General features: G+C 37.3%; 1 protein-coding gene across 4 annotated transcripts in view; it reads left to right on the top strand.

Moving 5' to 3' along the window:
* The window catches only part of MINDY2 (MINDY lysine 48 deubiquitinase 2), a 32,644-nt gene extending 10,618 nt beyond the window's left edge, over nucleotides 1-22,026 (top strand). Inside the window, exons 4-10 of one of the 4 annotated variants that reach the window (XR_008535075.2) lie at nucleotides 2,495-2,653; nucleotides 3,482-3,584; nucleotides 4,133-4,275; nucleotides 11,662-11,835; nucleotides 12,789-12,962; nucleotides 14,361-14,835; nucleotides 16,930-22,026. Coding sequence is in view for 2 of the 4 variants with exons in the window: in XM_054642436.2 (XP_054498411.2) it covers nucleotides 2,495-2,653; nucleotides 3,482-3,584; nucleotides 4,133-4,275; nucleotides 11,662-11,835; nucleotides 12,789-12,962; nucleotides 14,361-14,480 (873 nt within the window). In the remaining 2 variants the exon portion in view is untranslated. Of the gene's footprint in view, nucleotides 1-2,494; nucleotides 2,654-3,481; nucleotides 3,585-4,132; nucleotides 4,276-7,320; nucleotides 7,391-11,661; nucleotides 11,836-12,788; nucleotides 12,963-13,985; nucleotides 14,220-14,360 lie in introns of those variants that run through there. The other 3 variants (XR_008535076.2, XM_054642436.2, XM_054642438.2) reach the window with 3 other exon arrangements.
* The last annotated feature ends 1,145 nt before the right edge of the window (nucleotides 22,027-23,171 follow it).

A 23,171-nucleotide genomic window follows, 5' to 3' on the forward strand; every position in this document is an offset into this window, starting at 1 on the left:
GAAGAAACTAAAACTACTTTTCTCACCTAGGGTTTGTCACCTTGTTAAAAACCAGAACCATACAGACCATTGTTTGTAGTTTGTTTTTGTATGGGCTTGATGTTGAGTAATAATTTTATATATGTGCTATTAGTGAAGAAAAACTCAGTATTTATTAACAGAAGACACTTCTTTTTTTCCCCTGTTATGAAATAACAGTAATGAAGTAAAACAGGTTTTATTGAGGAAGTGTAACACAGAGGTACTAATAAAAGTATGTATGTAACAGGGGGGTTGCTCTTTGAAGTCTTGTGTTGCATGTCCTTCAATTGCTCTGTTCAGTGGTGCCTGCCAGAGTTTTTCTGAGGATGTAAACTGAGTAAGAGAGATCTGTGTTCTTAATCATGATGGACAAAAAGAGGTTGATCCCATGTTATGAAAGGCAATGTTATTTGCACTGACCACTGTTTATATGTCATCACAGAATTCTTCCTGTACTGAAGATAATGCTATTAGATTTAAAAATTGTTGATTTAGTATATATTTTCTGACCTCTGTCTGTAGTCATAGCTGGTTTTTTGGTTACTCATGGAAAGATGAATTTGAATTTTTAATAGGTATAAGGTTTCAGGGTAGTTCTCTTTATTCTTAGGTCATTTTTTCTTGTTCTCATTCAGTGTTGAAAGCCAAATTGAGTGACTTGAGATTGATTTGTATCAGATTATAGGAATTACTTTTGTAATAATGAAATTGGCTATTTTTTTCCACACAATTCTGTGTTGTAGAATGTTATAGCTATAATTAACTTGTAGGAGGGTGATGAAAACTATTATGCCTGGTGAAAGTACAACCTCTATAGCTTTCTTATGCTCAGATATATGGATTTAGAACGTAAATGTCACATACCTGAAGTTTTTAACCATGTAATTTCAAAGAAGCCTGTTCTAGAAATCTTCTAAGTTGCTTTGAAGGTACGGAAATAGTTAAAGTAGAAGTGATAATGTTGAAATTGTAGCAAGAAACTTCTGTGGTTTTCTGGTCTGTTTGATGTAATCCTGCTTTGTTTGCAAAGTAAACATTAACAAAATAAATGCAGCTATTGTCTGTAGATGTATGGCCTGAATTTGTGGATGGCTAGTGCTGACTTACTATGGACTTCTTATTCATTCAGCAGAGTTTGATTATGGCAAAATATCTTTCAAAACAGGTTTTCATATTTGATGTCTGGCCCCTCCTAATGACATGCTCTTGTTAAGGTGGCTTTGTTTGCTTTTGATAAAAACTTAAAAGGTGAAGCCAGTCTTGAGAATTACTTCCAAATCTTGCTAAATTCTAAATCTTGTGACAGCAAAATGTTAGTAAGATGAAGCAACTTGTAGTAAGGCAGTGGGAGCTGTTCCATTCCTGCTCATGGAAACTTGACAGAACAGGGTGGTTAAAGGGCCACAAGCATTAAAACTCATTTGTAGCAGCCATGCTCAATGGTGCAGATTCTGATTAGAAGACAGCAGAAGCAGCTGTCTTTAACCATCAGTAGTTTCAGTCTGTGAATCTTTGCTGTCTCCATCTCCTGTCTAATCTGCATTTCTGGTCTTTGTCATGCTGTTTTCCCATTGTTGTAAGCCTGAATTTCTCTTAAACAACAGAATGTTGCAAAACCCAAAAACCCCCAAACAAACAACAAAGTGTCTCAGTTTCCCCAAATCTTTTGCACAAGACTTTCTGACCATATTCTTGTGGACTTTTCTCACTTAGTGGGAAATTCTTTTTCCTGCATGTCAGGAATTTTTATCATCTGTTGGTTCAAGATAACTGTCCCACAAAGCACATTTTCTTTGGCTCATCTTTCCTTTCTGTGATTGGAACTTCGTAACTTGATAATTCTCCTTAGGATTCCATTGGGTTCACTACTATAATAAGTGCTACTTTCATGACTTGTTTTAACAGTAGAATTTACAGGCCATTTAAAGGTATGCCCAAAATAAGATAGAAAATGGGGTTTTTATTAAAGAAAAAAAAGTAGTGAACAATTAAAGACTCTGATTCTCAGTACTGAACCCTGAAATTAGAGTTGGCAAGTGGGTCTGTGTAGATCTTACTGTTCATTCATTATGTAGTGACAAGTACTTCAGCCTGACTTGTAAGGGAAGGCTTAAAAGGGGAGAAGAAACCTCAAGAAAAGTCCCTTGAAGATTCCTTTATAATTCAGTTTTCTTGCAAACATCTGGCTTGTGGCTTTGGGAAATAGACCTAAAAGCAACCAGAACTGCCTAAAAGTAGTTTATGGGTGTAAAAGAGGTGATTGGAGGGAGATTCTTTTATTTCATGTATCTCCTGGCACAGTATGTGAATTGAATGTACATTGAAACATTTGTTTAGGTAATTTACCCCTTGAATTATTTTTTTTTAAGTATTAAGTCGATGAGTACTAAATGATGAATGGTTACTAAAGTAACCACCAAATGTCCAAAGCTGTGTTGGGTGATCTGTTCTGTTCTTTTCTTTCTGTTGTCAGAATATGAGTGATGCAATGGCAATTCTGCATAAGTTGCAGACGGGTCTGGATGTCAACGTGAAGTTCACAGGTGTCCGAGTATTTGAATACACACCTGAATGCATAGTGTTTGATCTGCTTGATATCCCCTTGTACCATGGATGGTTAGTGGACCCTCAGGTAATTTACTCTGTTTCAATTATTTAAAAAATGTTATCCTGAATGTTATTGGTGGGAGGGGAGGTATTTCTGAATTTTAACAAGTCAATAATGAAAACGGTAATGAAGTTTTTAAATCTAGTCAGAAAAATTGAGTGAATACAGACTGTGGTTTTTAAGTGCAAGAACTTTGCAGAGCCTGGGTCTATAGTCAAACTACTTTAAAAGCCTTCTATGACTCTGTAAAGGAGAATTGTTTTTCTGAGGGAAGTAGCAAGTTGCCCCAGATACAGTGTCCCAGTCATCATTTTTGAAAGCTTATTAGAGAACACTTGGAAGGAATACAAAGTTACTTTCCTCCTCTTTTTAATTCTGATTTCTTAGTCACTGCTATTGAGAAATGAGGATGGTGGAACTGGTTGGAGAGAACTGCATCTTTAGCAAACATGTAATTTATTTTTAATTATATTATTTAATAAACAATAAAGTGGTATTGTTTGCTGAGTGGGAAACTGGTGAGTTTGGCTGCAATAATAATGCCTAAGAGTTTTTCTTTTCATGCCTTGTTGGTGAGAGTTGCTGTTCTCTTCCCCTGGCACAGCTGATCCAACAATGTCATGTTCATGCCTTAGCTTTTGATGCTAAGGGTCAACCGAAGGATTTAAAACAGGATCTGAAATAGCAAAATGTGTAACACTGGGCTAAAATGTTTTGGCCTACATTTTTTAAGGGGATAACATCCTCTCTTTATTGAATTTTTTACTGTCTTATTAATAATTGCCACTGGCTTGCAGCTGTGTTCTGTTCTTCTCAAAGATAAATCCTCCATGTTTTTCCTTCCTGCTGCAGGTTGCTGACATAGTAAAAGCAGTTGGTAACTGCAGTTACAATCAGCTGGTGGAGAAGATAATTTCTTGTAAACAGTCAGAAAACAGTGAACTGGTTAGTGAAGGTAAGTCACGTTTCCCTGTATTTATCAAAGTATGTGCCCTGCCAAATCTACGTGACGTATTTTCCATGTGGGTGATGCTGAGTAGAGATACCAGTGGGAAGAGCTGCATTCTGTGTGCTGAGCTGCTTTCCCTGAGCAGCCACACAGCACTGTGCTTGTCTTCTCAACTCTCTGATGCATGCTCTTGATCTAGTCAATACACTTTGTCAAAAGCTGGCAAGAATTTCCCTTATTGTGGCAGCATTCAGATTTCAACTTAGCTATGTATTGTCTCCTATAAATCAGAATATCAATTATATATTCCATTACAACAAGGGAAAATATGAGAAATTTTAGAAGTGGATATAGCATTTCTGAACATGGGAATTTTGTTTGCAATGCTGTGGTTTTAAAACTTTGAAACTTGTCCCCTCTTTTTATGTGTTCCCTAATGCTTGTGGCAATATGGGGATGTAGGGGGAAAGTAGGAAAAATACTACTATTGTTTCCAGGTGTTATATTAGCAAGTGTGTAATAGACACACATAACAGTATGTTTTGCTTTTGTAGGGTTTGTAGCTGAGCAGTTCCTAAATAACACAGCTACACAATTGACATACCATGGACTGTGTGAGTTGACTTCAGCTGTCCAGGAGGGAGAGCTTTGTGTGTTCTTCAGGAACAACCATTTTAGCACCATGACCAAATACAAGGTACATTCAGCATTTTTGTCTCTATTGTTGTGTTTTGTGTTTCAAAGCAAGTCACGCTTTTTTACTGTCTTGAAATAGAATTAAATTCCAGGTTGTTATATATAAATATAGCTTACAGTGAATGTAAGGTCTGTAGCAAATGTTACTTAGGAATTATTGAATTACAGTGGTTTAGTCACTGGGATCCATTACTACTTTAAATCTTCTTGTAGCCTTTCCCTTTATGTTCAGTTTACTCCCTGTGTTAACTCTTTGTGGTTAGGTATAGTTATGTACACTTCTTACATGGCTTAAATTTTCTTGCAGTTTGTGGTTGGCATGATAAGGTTACTTTAATTTCTTGTTTCTGAGGATCTGAAAGTTTGCATTACATTTGGCCAGTAGATGAATAGGTCCATATGCAAAATCCCAAATGTTTTGAGAAGTTGAAATGGGCTACAAATTGGTTCCCTTTGTTAGAGAAGAGAATTTCTTTTAATTTTTTTATCTGTATCTGGGGAAGCAAAATGGCAGCAGCTGTGAAAGGAGTATTCCAGGATACCAAAAGCAAGTGTCAGCTTGGTTAGTGCTTCTGGGACTCCTTCCTCCGTGGAATGGAGAATCTGGTTTGGCAAGTTTACATTCATTTATGGAGCATCTTCATGCTAAAACAACTTTACTTTGCTAGGATGGTAGTATATGAGTTTTTACCCTTGTACAGAAGCTTAAAATTATGTTTTGGTTATCTATTCTTTAATAAGACTTCAATTTAATGTACACTTGTTCTTATGAATAATGGTAATAAAAGCAAAAAAAAGAAGAGGTGTGTAACATGCAAAAAAGTTAAGAACCTCGTTTTTGCCATTATATGATAATGTCATATACCTCATGTGAATGACACTTTCATTTGTTACTACTAGTCCTTTTTCCTCCTTCTGTTAATCTTGACTGTCAGTGCTAAGCTTTGGCATTTTGAGTAACTACTCATAAGCTGAGCTAAAGGTCTGAACAGTCCTGATAAATAATGATTAACTCTACAAGCAGGTAACACATTTGGTTTTCTGATTAGGGTACATCTGAGATGTGGTTTAAATCTGTGTATACAATGCCACTCACTTAAAGCAGTAGGGCAGTGAAAGGCTCCTTCTCCTCCCTTCTTCCATTTAAATAACCCAGGGCTATGAAATGAATCTCTGTGTGGTCAAATATTATGTGATGCAGCTCATTTAAATCACAATTTTGAGTATAGTTTTTCCCCTCTCTGCTTTTCTAAATTTAGTTCTTGGATTAGGTGGTGGCAGCTTGTGAAGCAAGTCTGTACACTGTTTTACACTTGTTACATGAAGTGGGGTTTGGTTTTAAAAAAGAAAATAGTAAAAGTACAGCTGTACTTTCTGGGTACAAATGGTATTTAGAGGTGCAGGTGCTCTTTTACTTTGTTTGAAGGCCATTCCAGATAAAATACATGAATCCTACTGGAAATAACACATTTTTGTGCTATTATTAAGTCCTTTAAAATATTATTTATATAAAATACAGTCAATAAGTATCAATTTGACCTGTGGATTATAAATACAGATTAGCTTTGTAAAACATAGGCTATTTGTAGTCTTTTGTAGCCCAGTATTACATTAAAGGGCAGAACCTCGTGTGTCTGTGCTTTATCAGCTTCATACTTGTAAACATTTATTTACCTCTCAGTTGAGATCCTTTTTCCTTATAGAAATAAAATGCTTATAGAAATAAAAATTCCTTATAGAAATAAAAACACTTTAATGAGTTAAATATCCTCAGCCAATATTAATAATACAGAACAGGTTAAGGCAGTGAGTAAAAATCTGTCTTGAGTTTTACCTGTAAGAACTAAATACAAGTCCTAAGAAATATAAAGTATTTGAAAATTAGTGTGGTTTGTATATTTAAGGTTTGTTGCTGCTAAGTCACAGTGGTTTTAATCTTGTGCTTTTTGAGAATTCTTAGAATTCTGAAATGCTAAATTCTGAAATAGAGGCCATTATTCTTGCTTTTCACAGTCATTATGGGGAATGACCTTGTAGTTAGTGTTTAATTTCCATGTTATTTACATGTCTTAGTTCCTGAGGTTATTGCTTGTAAACAGTGTTCATTTTGATTTGGATCTCTGTTGAGTGGTACATGGCAGAATTTGAGATACCAAGAAACTTTTAAATAAAGACGGAAGATAAGTTTTTAATTGATGTGTAAAGGCCAGCAGTAACTCTTCTGGCTCCTACCTACCCAGCTGGTTGCAGTAGCTGTAAGTCTAGGTGGTCTTTTGTATCAAGTCAGAAATAGACTTAACTTGGGCTTTTAGCCAAGATCAGCTCTCCAGACATTTTTGGCCCTCCAGGATACTCGTGTGAGTGCCAGATGCATTGTTGCTGAAGAGTTGAGATGTTTTCCAACTGCCCCACTCTTTCCATCTCCTGGGTTTAATGCTCACTCTGCAGATGGAGTTTCCTCACAGTTTGAGCAGTAGTCAGCAGTAGCTGGACTATGGAGAAAAGTCCATCCATTGGGAAAACTGGAGATACAACATATGCCAGGGAAAATGGAGGTATAGAACTCCTAGGGCAAGAATGATGCAATTATTTTTTCTCCTTCTCTAATACTGCCTTTCTCTCTTTCCCCTCCAAACCAATACGTGGAAATGTACAAATAAAGCAGCTATAAAGTTAATCAAAAGGGAATTACACATTTATTAAGTTGTCCATGTAATAAAATCAGTGTATTTTTAGAAACACAGCTTAAGTAATTAGCAATTATTATTCTAATTAAGCTAATGCTTAAACTTTTATTTGGCAGCTTTAATGTACAGCTGATACAAGGACCTGTACACTGAGGATATTTTTAAGTGCAGTGTGGGTTTTTAAAGGCTGATACTTTAGTGAAAGGACTTGGATTTCCAAACCTTGTCCAAGTAATTTTTTCTACTTCCTGTCCCTTTCATTGCATACTAATAGTCTTGGCTCATGTGATTATACAGTAATAATTTTCAGCAGTTAAAAATGTGATTTTATTTTTTTGCCTTTGCTTTTCATTATGCAGATAATAAATACATCAAATGATAATTCCCTAGATCAAGGAAAAACAGGACTGTAAAGAGGGGATCAGTTTGGTAAGAAGATCTTAGTTCAGTTGGAACGTTTTTCCCACAGACTTGTTTGTAACAGATCCTGTGTTCTTTACTGAAAAGTATCAAGACACTTACCTGTTTGGATTTTTAAGTATGTGTGTTTTCTACTTTATGAATGTTGTATTTCTGCTTCAGAACTCAACAGATACTTTTATTCCAATACAATTCCAATTTTATAACACTAATTGCACTTTTCCCTTGGGCATTTAAGATTGGCACAGTAGAGGCAATGAATATAATTGCTTAAAAACATGTTTATTTTTCAATTTCTTAGTAAGTGTACAGTTATTATGCTGACGGTTACTCTGAATTCAGTAGTACATACTGTTTTTAAAAAACTCTTTTTAATGGTAGTATATCTGAATGTTTCAACTGTTAGAGAAAATTAAAACAACACTCATTCATCCACTTAAAACACCTTCACAAAAACAAAGGGATCTGATCCAGAAGTCCAAGAGAATATTTACATACTATTCAAAACATAATGCTTAAAATGTCTTTACTGTACGAAGCTATTGGACAGGTGTTTGGTTTTCTTTTTCTGTTTCCTGAATTGATGGAAACTTGGCAATTTGCATTAGAACAAGTAGTTTAAAAACACTAATTATTTAATCTGATTATTAAATTATCCAAGGAAAGGAGATCTAGTAACATCCCCTGTAGCCTGTATTTGTGCATTTCAGAGAGGGGTTTTTTTTGTGCAAACCAGAAGACTGAGAGATCCCTGTTTGGGAGCATAATCTTGCTTTATCCTCAGTTTTATTTCAAGGTTTTTATATGTGAAACTATAAAATCTGGGCATTGGTCTACAATATCTAAATACCAATTCTTAGGATAAATAATTAGTCATAACTTTGTTAAAGTAAACTGTCTGCAGTAGTTATGCACTTGGGACTTCCACTGTTTTACTCCCTACTGGCTATAGTTTGTAGTAGATACTTTTGCTGTCTATTACATGCTGGTATTTTGGGGGCAGTGTTAACCCATGAGACTGGGTATTTGTTAAAAAAACCCATCTTTAAAAACAAATCTAAAAGATGATCTGGTAGCGCTCTAGAAATGGCCAGTTAAGATTTTTTTCTGAGGGTAGAAACATTTTGCAAAGCGGGACAACTCTTCTCAGAGAGTGAGGGGCATTTGAAAGCCATTTTTGTGTGCATTGGTTGCCTGAGTGTCCCGAGCTCGGCCTGGTCAGCACAGGCCGGGGCCGTGTCCCTGTCCCTCAGGGCCATGTCCCTGTCCCCTGTTCCCCCCTCAGGGCCGTGTGTCTGTCCCCGTTCCCCCCCCCCCGGGGGCCGTGGGGCCGTGTCCCTGTCCCCCCTCGGGGGCCGTGTCCCCTGTCCCCCCTCGGGGGCCGTGTCCCTGTCCCTCGCAGGCAGCCCCGGCCCGGCTGTGGAAGTGCCTGGGAAGGGCGGCTCCTTCCTGGCCGCAGGCTGGGCCCGGCTCTGTGCGGGCCCGGCTCGGAAGGTAAAAGCTTCTCTCGGCTCACAGGCAGTCCTTGCTGGGCCGGGCTGTGCCACTGAGTGGGGCCTGTGCCTTTAGCGTGGGGAAGAGAACGTGCCTGGCATTAAAACTGTGCCTGCAGAGCCAGCCTCTATTTTCTAGTTGCAAGTGAAGAACAAACCCATGATGAGAGGCTACGTTACAGCTCGCAGCTAAAGAGCCACCTCCTCTTACTTGATATGAAATTATTGCCAAAGGTTCCATGAATATTAGCAATATTGCGAGGGTCCTGGTTGGGTTTTTTTGGGGAATCCAATTTAATTATACTAATATGATGTAGAGATCAGAGAAGCTGGTTAAAAACAAGGGAAAGATGACTTCGGATCTCTGATCTGTGATTTCCCATTTTCCATTCCAATAATGTGACCAGGAACTCTGTCCCTTATCAGGTACCTTATCAGGTCCTAGGAAGCCCGTGTTTGTTGGTTTGCTAAGCTTTGTTCAAGTGAAGCAGAATGTTTGAAGGTATGCAGTTGGTATTGGAATTGCAGTTTATTGCCTTTCATTAGGGAGCTGTGTTACATTTATTTTTCATTATTTACTCTAATGTGACATTTTTACAATCAGTGTTCAACTGAGAAATTCTTACAAAGAATATGAATTTCAGGTTTGAAACAGGTCTCCATTTCAAGCAAATGTTAGCTTTAATCCATCCTTAGATGCTACATTCTAATTGCATGAAGGCAATGATATACCTTAATATTTGTGTGTGGAAAAATTAAGCTTATAATAGTTTAGAGATAGGAAAACTAGTATTTTCACAATTTCAGTATTACTAAGATGCACAGTTTATGGGCTGTAATTAAAATGTATGGCATAATAGAGGAAAACCTGGGAGACACACAAACCACCCCCTTTTTTAGGTTTTGGTTGAGTCAATGTAGTGTTCAAAATAAAACTTAAAAGTTCAAATGCATTTTATATTTAAAATTCTGGGATTTTTTAATATCTTTTTGAAGACTTCTTGTATAAAAAAATATTGTGAAGTAGTTATTTTGTGCAAACTGGAAATGTTGCAAAATTACTTCCTTTTATTTTCTTCAGGTAATTTTAAGTGTCAGGAGTATCATTCAGTTCTTAGGCAGGGTTCCAAGGGACAGATGATTTCTTAGATCATGTTATGTGATCAGACTTGTTGCTGACACTTGCATTTATGTCTGTGGAGCCCCGCTGTGCTGGTTAACTCCCATTCCAAAGCTTGAACATACTGTAGTGTTACCTGTTGGGTTTTGGGTTGGGTTTTTTACCCACTCTGTTTGGCCTTGTGTATAACTGCATGTTATGGTGTTAGGTAATATTGGAATAATTACTGTATGTGAGTCTTCAAATAATATTTTTGTTACATCAAGTGACCTCCCAGCCCCAGCACGGGCAGCTGTAAACAGAGTGGGATTGACGAGACGTGAGTGGAATTTCAACATCTCCCTTAGAGAGTTATTGAATGACTCCAGAGAAGTCAGGGAGCTCGTTCTGTGTGTGTTGAGTATGGACAGAGTTTCCATTTCTTGCCTGTTTAGCCTTAGAAATCATTAGAACAGGATCTGCCTCTTGCTTTGGTACAACTTCAGCACAGCAGTCTTTGAGAACCCTTTGTATGCTGCTGGAATACAAATACCAGATTTTTGTGGATGTCACAATAAACTTGATTTTTATGGCTAAACCACTGCTACAAGTTTTGTATTGAGTGTCTTGATCTGGTACATTCAGTCATACTAATGGGAGTTTCAGTCTTAAAATGCTCTATGGTCAGTAACAACATTCTTGATTTGGAGCATAATCCTAAAAACATGATGAAAAAGGTAGGATGAAATCAATGGATTGATTTAAATGGAAATTCAAACAGGTATTTTGTGCTGCTTTGCTGTCCCTCAGACATGCAGCACCATCTCCTTTTACTTGGTGCCTACTCCAGTTATTTCCCTCTGATTTCAGTTCTTCTCCCACTCCCTCATCCTAAACATCCTAAGCTTGCCTTTCATCCTTCCAGTGCCTTGGTATCTGCACTTGTTAGCATTGTCTCCTTCACTCCAGACCAGCCCATTTTATAATTTCAGACTTTGAAATCAAGAAATTTGGCCTTATGGAACTGTAAAATTACTAAAATGCCAACAAAAGTAATTATTGGTAACAAGTGATAGCAAGAATCTTTAAATTTGGAGCTTTCAATTGACAGAGACCTCAAATTCTATCAAAGCTCATTATGAAACATGAAGTCTGAGATGTGGCCATTTTGAGGTAATGCCTCTTGGATTGTTTGGAAAGGTCACCTTTGTCTCCATACCTTGCCTTTGGAATTTAATGTGATTACTCCTAGGATTTAAAGTTTTTGTTGCCAGGTTTTAAGTCTACTTCTTAGGTGTGTTTCTAAAGAGTTGTCAAGGTATATAGGTATATATAAGTATATATAAGTATATATATATAAGTATATATAAGTATATATATATATATATACAAGGTCAAGGTATATATATTAATATATTCATTCATGTATATATATTAATTTCTAGTCAATACAAACTTCTATTAAGAATGAAGAGTTGCAAGATGGAATACAGAAATGGTGTGGTTGTTAATTTAGCAGTGAATACTAGTATCTGGTGGTTTAATGCTGTATGCTGATTTATTTAATTACTGAATGTGCTAAAAACTCTAAATGTTTTATTGGAATGCATATATCTCATTTCTGCAACTTAGATTGTAAAAAGTATTTTTTTTTTAGTTTTACAAATTTTCCTTGTTCTTCTGTATAGGGTCAGCTTTACCTGCTGGTGACAGACCAGGGCTTTCTTACAGAAGAGAAGGTTGTGTGGGAAAGTTTACACAACGTGGATGGTGATGGGAATTTCTGTGACTCTGAATTCCACCTGAGGCCTCCATCAGACCCTGAAACTGTCTACAGAGGGCAGCAGGATCAAATAGATCAGGTACTGGATTCCTGCCTTTCCATTGTGACTTAGTACTGATTTTTAGTCATATTTATGTGTAATTCCACAGATGTGTATGTGTGTATACTCATGCATATCTGGGATTATAAAACTCTTTCAGGTAATTAGATTGGGGTTCCCAAAAGTGCCACTTGAATGTATTAATATGGTTTTCCATTTGAATGTATTAATATGGTTTTGAGGGAGAAAAAGTAAGACCAACTGAGTGGTTTGGAAAATGGGATTTTAATCTCTCAGAATCCACTTCTGCCAAGTCTTCACTCAGGTGAAATGTCACCTCTGTTCTGTATATGGAAACAGAAACAGACTGGGGAATTTCTTCCTACACAACAAACTCCCTTCAGCTAATTAAGATTGTCATAGCTGAACTTTGCCTTGTGCTGCCCACTTGGCTGAATGTAGGACAGACCCCACAGCAGATTGTGTGTCTGGTGGGTGTTTGTTATTCTTATTGAGACACAGAGTTTGCAGAAGTCATGTCTGAGGTTGGGCTGAGTTGTACGAGGTAATGCACAAGTGCAGAGCAAGACTAAGTTCCTTGAAAATCTATAGTTTATAGTCATCACCATTAATTTTTTTTAAATACTGGGGGGAAATTAATAATTCTCTCTCTCAGAATAAAAATCTGACAGATAATTTGCTGCTGTCTAGGTAATATAATTTAAACCCGAAAGCAACATTTTAAAATTATTTTTTATGTCTTCTGTGCTGCAGCTTAGTCATTGTGAAAACAGACATTAAAGTAGCTGTTCTCAGCCTTCCTGCAGTTGAGGTTATGGACAGGTTCTGAAATAAATTCCTGATCTCCATTTGAAGATAAGGCTGAGAGAAAAGTGTTGGTACTGTGTAGCTGCACGTGCAGAAAAATTCCCTTGGTATGACATGACTGTTTTCTCTGTGAAAGAGCATTAATTCAGAAGTTTACTCTTTAGGATTACCTGATGGCATTGTCACTACAACAAGAGCAGCAGAATCAAGAGATTAACTGGGAACAGATCCCAGAAGGAATCAGTGATCTGGAGCTAGCAAAGAAGCTCCAGGAAGAGGAGGACAGGAGAGCTTCTCAGTACTATCAGGAACAAGAACAAGCAGCTGCTCAGGTCCAGGTAAGAAAACAGTACCACAGCATATGATCATCAATTTTAGAAAGTATGAATAATTGCATAGATACATCTGTGCTTGTACACATTTCAGCCTGAGGTGAATATAGGAATCTTTAGGAATACACTACAGTTGTTAGAGTATGCCTGTAGATATGAAAACTGCAGACATTTAAATACTTTAGAGCAGGCTTAGCCTTCTAAATTAGGGTTTCATTTATAGTTATTTTGGAATGATGGTATGAATTAATATGTCAGGTTACAAAGATGGTATTAGCTAGTATTTTACATTACTTGCAGAAGAGCGTTGAGCTAAACTTTTTGATAATAGTTGAAGCTTTGTCTTTATTTTGTGTTGCAGAAGTTTGTTGCTGTACATTTTTAGGTGATTCAGACTGTGATCTCATGTGAATCTATTCTGTTGTTCCAAATCAGGCAATTGACAATTTCTCCCAGTACACCTTTCCATCCCATAACCATAAGCAGTTGATTTCAACATCTTCTGAAAATGTGATTCATGCACATGTCTATCAAAAAATGCAATTTAACTGAATCTTCTGTGCCATAGACAATATTCATTTAAGTTGGTGTTTTGGATTTAGAGAGGTTTTAAACACTGAGGGCTTTCAGAACTGCTTTTATTTATTACAAATAGGTAAGAAATAATCTATATAAATCCTGCATCTTTGGCCTGAAGTAATTCAGAACCATTAACTACTAAGTTTGTTAAGCATGAAGCAAGAAATTTGACAGGTAAAAGTTGTGTTATTTGCAGTCTTTGTTGCTTTAATAGAACCAGCAGTATCTAGTTAAGACACAGATTCATAGCTGCCAAAGGCAGAAGGAACTGAAGGACCTGCTGAACAGGATTAAGAGCCTGCTTGTTTGCAGCTACGAATGGGTACAGAGGGAATAGATGATGAATTAACAAAACTTACATTGCCTTTGTATACCAACCCCCTTGCCAAGTTATTAAGGAGTTTGTAGTCACAAAAAGCTGCTGCCTTACCATTATCTTGCTGTCCACAGCAGCACTTTGACTCTGCAAATAGTGAAAAGTGGATTATGTGCTTATAAGAGAAACCACGAGAAAATTCCAGTGCAATAATACAGAAGCGCCAGAAAATGCTTGAAACTGTATTTTATTGAAACTACTGATCTGTATATGTGGACACAACAGAAAGGACACATGAAACTTGAAATATTATTTTCATCTGACTTAATTTTCAAGAAATACACAACTTTGTGGAGGTCCCGGAGTAGGTATACCAAAAACCCTACCTGAACTCTACTGCTTTGCATAATACTTAAACTTTTTGTTTGTGAACTTGAGCACACAGGAGGAGTTCAGGCTGTATGTGCAGTGCTGTTGGGTTTATTTCCCATGTTATTTTCCCTACACAGCAGGTACAAGGTGCTGCCTCTCCAGCCAGCACAAGACAATCCGGGAGTAACGAACGCAAACGCAAAGAGCCTCGGGAGAAGGAGAGGGAGAAAGAGAAGAACAGCTGTGTTCTCTTGTAACAGAGCATGGATTCCAGCTGGAGCCAAGTGCATGTCCTCAGAAGCAAAAACAAGGAGTCAAAAGGAAGACAAACCTGTTACATGCCGCCTGTGCCTGATTACCCCATGGATTTTGTTCACGTTCCAAGAGAGGATGGATGGCTTTGTACCAATCAGACTTCCTTCAAAGTCATAGCGCGAGCTGCTCACGAGGGAATTCCAAACACAGTTGGATGCGGCTGTGCTTTGAGTTAGTCATAAGAAATATTGCACCTTGTAGCTGAACACACAACTCATGGCAAGTCCTGTGTCATAGTGACATCCATTACTCATTCCATCAGTTAGTAAGCTATTTTATCTTCTACTCTAAACAAAGGTAATTCATTTTGTGTAAGGCTTTTTCCTGAAGTCTGTACACGAGCACAATGGAGTTCTGTGTTACTTCCTTAGTATGAAACTATATCTTAGGCTGGGTATAGTCTCCATGACACAAGAGCCCAAATAACAGCTGGGCACTGCCTCCTCAGTGTGTCCAGATTTCTTTGCTTCTGGATCTGGTATGTTCTTTTTTTGAACCCAGATTTATACTTGTTACTGCTATCACTGCATCTCCTGGCCAGCTTTCTTGCCCCAAGAATATGTGACTTGATAGGCAGCATACAAAAATTGTCATGAAGAAAATGGGGCATTTATTAAAAAGCAAGATGAATATTGTTTGCTTTTCTTGCAACTACAAACTGGGTATGGCAACTCAGATGTTATCAGGGTTAAACAAGTAATTTTATAGGTAACTTCTTTTTCTTTTATTATTTTTTTCTCTTGTAGGTAAACTGGACCAGATAAGCTTTTATTTATTGACCTCTCCATATGATAGATGAATGATGAGAGGGAACTAAAGTCTATAATAATCGTTATTCTATATAAGAATGCAGAGTTAAAATAACTAACTATCTGCCTTTTATCCAGAAGTACCTTGAACTTCAACATGACGTTAACATGTCCACTTGTATATTTAAGCAAGTGTACTGTAGTTAAAAACACACTTTTTTGTTTGTTTTATAAATCATGTATTCTTAAAAAAGCACACTTCAGAAGGGGTGAGAGAGGAGTGAAGCTCCCTCTCTGAGATGGTTTGAAAGGTGGTCAGGTGTAATATTTTGTTTTTTAAATCACTAATTTAGAATTTTTGGAAACCAGACTTTTCTAATTTATGGGAACCAAATAAACGTGTTGCATCTTGTAGTATTTATAGAATGCAGAAACAGAACACTTGATGAATTTTGAGGGAACCACAAATCTTCCTCCACTTCCATTAAATCAATAACAATTAGTTCTTGCTGAACCTTTTGATAAAAATTTCTATTTAGCAATTTGTAGATACTTTTGAAAAAGGCTGCTTCTACTGGACAAGTTCTGTATCTGTGCTCTAAGCCTTAGTGTTCACACAGAATAACCTGGGCAAGAGGTGGAACATGACATTCCTGCTTCCAGGTGTTTGGAGAATGTCTGCAAAAGTGGGTGTCTAACACAAGTCCACTGGTAAAAAGCCACTTCACAATTATTTCAAGCTGCACTGGCTGCACTGCTGGCAACCAGTCCTCACACACATCTGCTACCAACCTAGAATGAAAATGAGATAAAGGAAGAATGTCTTACCAACTAAAGGGCCAATTTGTATCACTTTTCTTCCATGCCTTTTCCTCCTTTGTTTTTCTTCCACTTTTGTTACGATTTCCCTTTTATAATGATGAAGTAATGAACAGTAGGAGGTCTCTAATATGTAAACTGTAAATTTAAAAATTATCTTCTCTAGAAAAGTCATGCCCAGAGAAGTAATTTTAATACTTAATGTATGCAGTTCAGATAATTTTGTATGTCAAAGCAAAGGTTGATGTCTTTTTTTCCTTTGCAGCAGCCTAACTTCAAAAATTAATGTGATGGAGGATCACCAACATAATGACTTAGCTACTTTAAGTAGATGAGAAAATATTCCAATAGTGTCAATAACAGAGACTTTAAGCCAGAATGTTGTTTAAAAACATTCTGTTACTAAGATTTTTCCAAATTTTGTGTATTTACATTTATTTATTGACCTTGAAAAATAAATATGTCAAGCTAAGTGTTTGTTATTATTTTCAGTGACAGTATTGCCACTTTAACTCCTTTGGAAGGAATCTAGCTGTTGTGGCTATGGAGTTTATCTCTTTGCCTAAGATACTTGTTCATATTAGAAGAATTCATGTAACATTATCAGATTCAGACAGATGTGCCTGAAACTTAATATACTGTAGTTAGAGGAATTATGGTCATTTGGTCACAGAGGAAGAAGAGTTAAATGCAATGCTCATCATGAAGTTGTAACTCCCAGATATTTCAGTTTCTTCAGTAGAGGAGTAAAGGTTTCAGGGTATTTGAGATGGAAGGCATGCTATGAAAACAGTCCTCTGTTAATATCCTTTTTTCTTTACAGGTCTTGAAGCTTTGGAAAAAAGGTAAAGAATTCCTGAAATCTAGGGCTGCATGAGTTGAACTTGTTAGTGGCAAAAGTTATAAGCAGTTGAGCTTCCTAATGCCCAAAATGAAATTCACCTGGAAGCTTAATTTATGCCCTACTGGGAGTAACCATTCCAAAAGCACCTGTCACAGTTGGTACCTCTGACAGTATCTGAGGATCAAAAAACCTGAACAGAATTGCTTTGATCTATATGAAGTGAGCTTGGAAAACAATATTGCACAATTTAGTCTTGGAGTACCAGGAAGACAATATCTACTTCTGTTTACTTCATTTGCCTTTTTTTTTTCTTTTCTTTTTTTTTTTTTTCCTCCAGCTCATGTTCTGGCAAAGGGTATAGATTTATACTTTAAATCTATTTATACAGTTTAGCATGTACATGCTCCAAATACCTACATAATATATATGAAAGTGTCCAGAAAAGTAGAGTAGAACTTGTTTTCCACTAGATAAATGCTAGCACAGAAAACAGAATCATAGAATTTTTGTTGTTGCATTATAGTTGTGACATAAAAAAAGCTACATACAAGTATTCTTAAGATTAGCAAAAAACAGAGCACTGCCGTAGAGATAAATGTTTTCTATAAGGCACTTTGTAAATGCTCAACTCCACCAGTTTTCTTGTGACACTCATGGAATCTGCAAGCCAGCAAAGCGGATCCAGAGGGATTTAACACCAGAGAATGAAATTAGCATTCCTGAAAATTCACTTAAACACAATGCAAAAACTACATTTTGTTAGCTGTCCATGTTGTTCATATGAGAAATGAAGTGTTCAGAGTTTCTGTGCAGAGCTGCTCTGTGGCTCCCAGGAGGTCACACGAGCTCCAGGGGAAGCACAGGCGCTGCTGGCATTGCCAGGCAGGCTCTGACTCACTTGGTATGTCACATTATTGTCATGTTTCTTCAAACTTGTACACACAAGCTCTTGGAAAAAAGTTTCCAGTATGTAATAAAAGGCAGTTTTGAGTTCTTGAAATGAATTTTCTTGTGCATTCAGCAGGAAATACTAAAGTGAAAGGTAAAGCTGATGAATTTTTAATGAACCATTCTTCATTCCTGCTCCACTGGTTCTGTAGCAAAGTCAGCTCATTGCTTGGATCAGCTCTTTGCATTAGGATGCTTACTAGAGAATCTATACAAAGTACATCCTTCAATACAACATACTGAATTACAAGCTTACTTTATATAAAAGCAGATTTTTAAAGGTTGCAGCATTGAACAGGTGACTCAGGAAATGCACATTTATTGATGGAGAATCCTCATTAGAAAGCATATTACAGAAAAGTAAAAATAACAAGCTGCAGTTTGGTTGCAGTAAAATGCTCCCATCTTTTCCATCTGTGCTATGATGAACACTTTGGGAGCAAGAAAAATCCAACTCTAAAAAATGTTAATTCAGTCCAGGGATAGCAAATGTCACGTGCAAGGCCTGAAAATGGCATTTCATCTTGACAAATGCACATCCTTTTTTATCAAGCATAACTAAGGAGAGACTGTTAGTGCTGAGTAGGAAAAGGGGAGGAGGTGAGTGACACCTCCTCACACCATGGCATGGGCAGAGTCTGTCTGATGGTCAGTGCTCCTGTGCAGCTCCCTCTTTTCAGATTGCCCAGTAGGAAAGCAGTGGGTGCAAGCTCAGCTGTGATCTGCGCTGATGGAGAAGTGCCACAGGGGAATGCTAAGGAGGAAGGAGAGGCTGGAACATAGAAAAGTCCCTATGCTACCTCTAGAGATTGTTTAAGGCTTTGTCCTTAATTTTGCTGTTATTTTGGACACAAATAGCTGTGGCACAGCGTGCAATGGCCACATTTTCTCACCTAGGTAATGCCCAGCAGGTTCATTTCCTGGCAGGTTGGCAGTGTCTGTCCCTGGACACACTGCTCTTCACTCTCACTGTGCTTTAAAGTCAGGACTAGCTGTGCTGATCCTCTGATAGCTCCAAATATTCTTATTAAATGTCAGTTGCCTACTGTTCAATGTCAGCTCCTATCACTCTTGAGCTCTCTAGAGAACTTGCTGAAATCTGCCTTCCTCATTCCTTTTCTGGTTTGTAGGATTACTTGTGTTCATGGAGAAGCTTTATGTGCTGAAATGGGCAATTCCTTGTTTTTTAAGGTTAAAATCTTTAAATACTCCGTTAATTATCATTAGAAAATCGAGATTCCATGTTTGCCTCAACAGCATAGAAAAATTCATGCAACAAAATAGTGTTATTTTGGGAAATCCTAGGGAATGATTCAGTTGAAGTTTCAGCACTCAGAGTTACTGAAATGTTGCTAGCTCAGTCTACAGAGTGCTTACAATTAATGTAACACTGCTGGAATCCAAGGCAGCTGCTGCTCTGCTCAGAGCTGAGCCCTGCCCGTGCTGCCCTCCTCAACAGGCAGTGAGTGAAATGGGGGTTGTTTGATAGAGTCAGACTCTCAGCCAAATGTACAGACACCTTGGGGGTGCACAGGGACACAAACTCAGCTAAGTTTTATTATTTTTTTAAATTACTCTGTTGAACTTCCTTTAGTGCTGAGCCAATTTCAGTTTAGGTCCCATCCACGATAAGTGACACCTGTTGTGAATCACATGGGGATTGATCTAACAGTGTCTCATGAGCCAAAGCCTTTAGCTGAGACAAACTGAGGTTCTCCATCACAGAGCTGGATGAAATAAGTGAGATGTCTGTCTTGAAGTTCATGTTCTCATGTTTTAAAGCCTTTAGGAAAATTTGGATTGGCTTTTTGAGTTAAAACTTCAGCTGTAACTTTGTTACGTCTGTGCTAAGCAGTTTTGAAATTTCACCTTAGTTTAACATTTTTAGATTTCTTCTGAATGTGTTTCTAAAAAAGCTGAGATAACTTGTATTTTTGACAGAAACCCTGTGCTGGCTTTTGTTCCTGCTTATTAGCACATGCCAAGGAAAAGGTCAAAGCTGCAATTAAAAGAAACACCAGTGTGTCTTAAATAACTTTAAAAACTTAAATAAGCTGAGTAATGGGAACACCCTTGGGTTTGCTCATCTCTTGTTTTGGGGAACTCCAAACTATTTACAAAACCAGACAATTTTCTCTCCAGTATTTTGGTATCAGGCCAGCAATAGGTCTGTTAATTTGAGGGCTTTTGTTACTGCAGATTAACCAGAGCTAGAAACTGGTTTATCTTAGTTACTCTTGTGCTCACAATTGAGTTTTAGTGAAGCCCTTCACAGTGAAAGTTTGAAACAAGGTTCTCTGTGAGGTAACAGTATGGGGATTTTGGCCAATTGCATGGGTATATGTTACCAGCGATTCTATTAACTACAGAAAAAAGGTATTGCTGTGGAAATACAATCCTTCCATTGCTTGGAAAAGCATAGTAGTAGGTGGTATCTTCAAGAGACTGCAGATGGATGCAGTGAACCAAGGAACCTGCTTGTGGACTTTATATTATTTGTAATCCAGCTTTTGCATTTTTTATCATGAATAGTTGCAATAATTACATGTTTGCATTCCATATGCTCAGGTTACAGCAAGTATGTTTGCATTTCCGGATTTCTTACATGCTTTCTCTTAGGGATTGGCAAGCAAAATTAATTTTAGAGAACTCCTTAAAGAAGTGACCATAGGTACAATGATTTCAAGAGACAAACCTATTGTAGCAAGGGTTTCTTCACTTGTATTTTGATAACTCTTGAAATAACCAGTGCTGTAACATTCCACTGGAAAGTGTGACTGGTGAGGGAGTTACACTGCAGACAGTGATGAAATAAGCAGGGTTCTGGTTTGGATGGGCTTTGTATTTGCAAAAAGATCCCAAATTAATGCAGGTTACTATCAGATTGTACTGGACAGATCAGAGCACCTGTGAATGGCTTTTCCCTGTGTTTCTGCAGTGTGTAGTCACTGTTTACAACTTTGATAGCAGTTCTCAGAACTACAGAAGTATCAAGTACTTGTGCCACAGAAATCTATTCTAAATCTGTTACATCTTGCTCAGTATTATGTTAAATTCCTTACAGCAACTTCTTTATAAGGGAGTGAGAAATACTGTCTGCATAACCTGATAGAGCTTTAATGTTAAATGACAAGAGTTTTGGTTTATATTACAGCTTTCAGCAAAAGAAGTTCTTATCCAAGTTTGGTTTTATTTAATAATTTTCAATTATCCTTTTATCTGGTCACCAGCTGCATAGCCCTTATTTGTGATAATCACCTTTTACACACACATGTAAGCTTAGTGAAGAAATGACTGATGTGACATACAAAAATGAATCCTACAGAAGTCACCCCAAGTTCTCCAGTGCTAAGTCAAATATTTGTTGTCTTAACTGCCTTGACTGGGTGTTTTTACAATGAAATGTTTTTTTAAAAAAGCCTCCCCCACAAAACCTGACATATTTTAGAAAAAATCCAAAATACTTCCAGATTAGTAATGTCTTCAAGATGCCATCAGAATTGTGCAATTCCTGTGTTAAATCAGCATTTAGCTGTCAGTCTGTTAGTCACCCCATGCCTACTTGATATCTCTTAAAAGGAAATGCAAAGTAAAGCTGATGCAAGTGACTCTGGATTGACCAAGAGAGGGGAGAAGTTAAATTTTTTTTAACTTGTGTTTTAGAGGTGCATGACACAATTAATTCTAGTCATGCAGTATCATTTGTACCAATGTATGTGAATGAAATACTTCTCATCATGTGACACCATTATCCAGCACTGTAATGGCATCTACAAGTTCAACTACTGAATGTTTTGCATTTTAAAAGCCTTAATTGTTTATATTGTATTAATGTGTTTTTAAGGACTATAAGGAAATAACATTTCCTTGTAAATTGTTAAAATAATTTTGAACACAAATAGTTTTCAGAGAAATCCAGTTCTGTATCTTAATACCCCTTTTTGTTTGTGTACCACAAGCTGTTAAAATCTGTTACCTTTTAAATAGTGTCTCCTGCTATCAGCCTCTCTCTAGTTCAAGGTCTTTACCCAACTGAGATTTATTTTGGTTAACAGTCTTCTGAAACTCATTGTATGTAAATAAATTTAAGTGAGCAAACTTAAATAAATATTTCATTTAGATATTTAAGTTTTTTCCTAATAATAAAGGTTGGATGATATACTTTAAAAAATATACTTAAAAACCCAACAAACAATAACACAACACAAACTCACTCTGGAAAAAAAGGATAGACTTCTGGTGCTCTTCAGGTTTTGATAAATTCAAAGGTTTCAACAATTTGCTTTCAATCAGTTTTTCCCCCCATTGTCTGAGTTTTAGTATTTTAAGGGAAATGATTACACCTGCACAATTACATTTTTAATTTACTTAAGTAACTGTTGGAATGCATATCTAGACTTTTACAGGGAACCAAGCACATCTCAAGTTTTATTTTTGTACCTCTCTATAGCTTTTAAGGTTATAAACTTTGAAATTGTCCATTTGATCCATTAGCCACTATCAATTCATCTTGGAGCAGGTATTTGTTTTGTGTGTGTTTCACACCTGATAAAGCACAGACTGCAGCCAAATGCACAAGTACTTTGGAAAATGCACTGGGAATTGGTACTTTCTCTTGGAAACTCCTGCAGCAAAACTCAGTAAATCGAACTTCCTAGATTTTTCTTTAAGAATTGAATAAGATGTATTAATGTATCAAGGTAAGTGACACACTGGCTGAGACTGCATTTCTTTTGTTTAAACTTAAGTATTTATCAGATGTGAATATGCATATAGGATTAATTAGAGACAATGCTGTTGCACAGCAGGTTTCTCAGTTTCTGTCTCCTGCATCTTTCCTGAAAGGCTGCTTACTCCAAACCAGTTTGGTTGACCTTATTCTCTGCTCTGCTCTTGATTCCCCTGGAACACTGCAGGTGCTTAGCAGTTCTTCCACACAGCAAGCAGAAATCAGCATCTTCTTACTGCCCCATGCCTTAAAAAATGTAACTGAAATCCTTCTTTCACAGGCAGTCTGGATCAGTAAACCCTTCCAGGTCTTATTCCAGGACTATTTCCTGAGCTCTTTGTTCTGCTAGGAGTGCCCTGTTCTTTGGTAACCATCCAGCACCCAGCTTTTCCACGTGGGATTCACTGCTTTTCTCCCTTACTGAAGAGCAGAGGTGTAAGTGTACCCTTACCCTGGCTGGGTGATAAATGAGTCCTGGCCTGGCTGCCTGGCATTTCTGTTTGGGCCTGGTTTAACACAGACCCTTCCATGCTGACCCAATCCA

This window comes from Agelaius phoeniceus, chromosome 13 (genome assembly GCF_051311805.1).
Source record: "Agelaius phoeniceus isolate bAgePho1 chromosome 13, bAgePho1.hap1, whole genome shotgun sequence".
NCBI lineage: Eukaryota > Metazoa > Chordata > Aves > Passeriformes > Icteridae > Agelaius > Agelaius phoeniceus.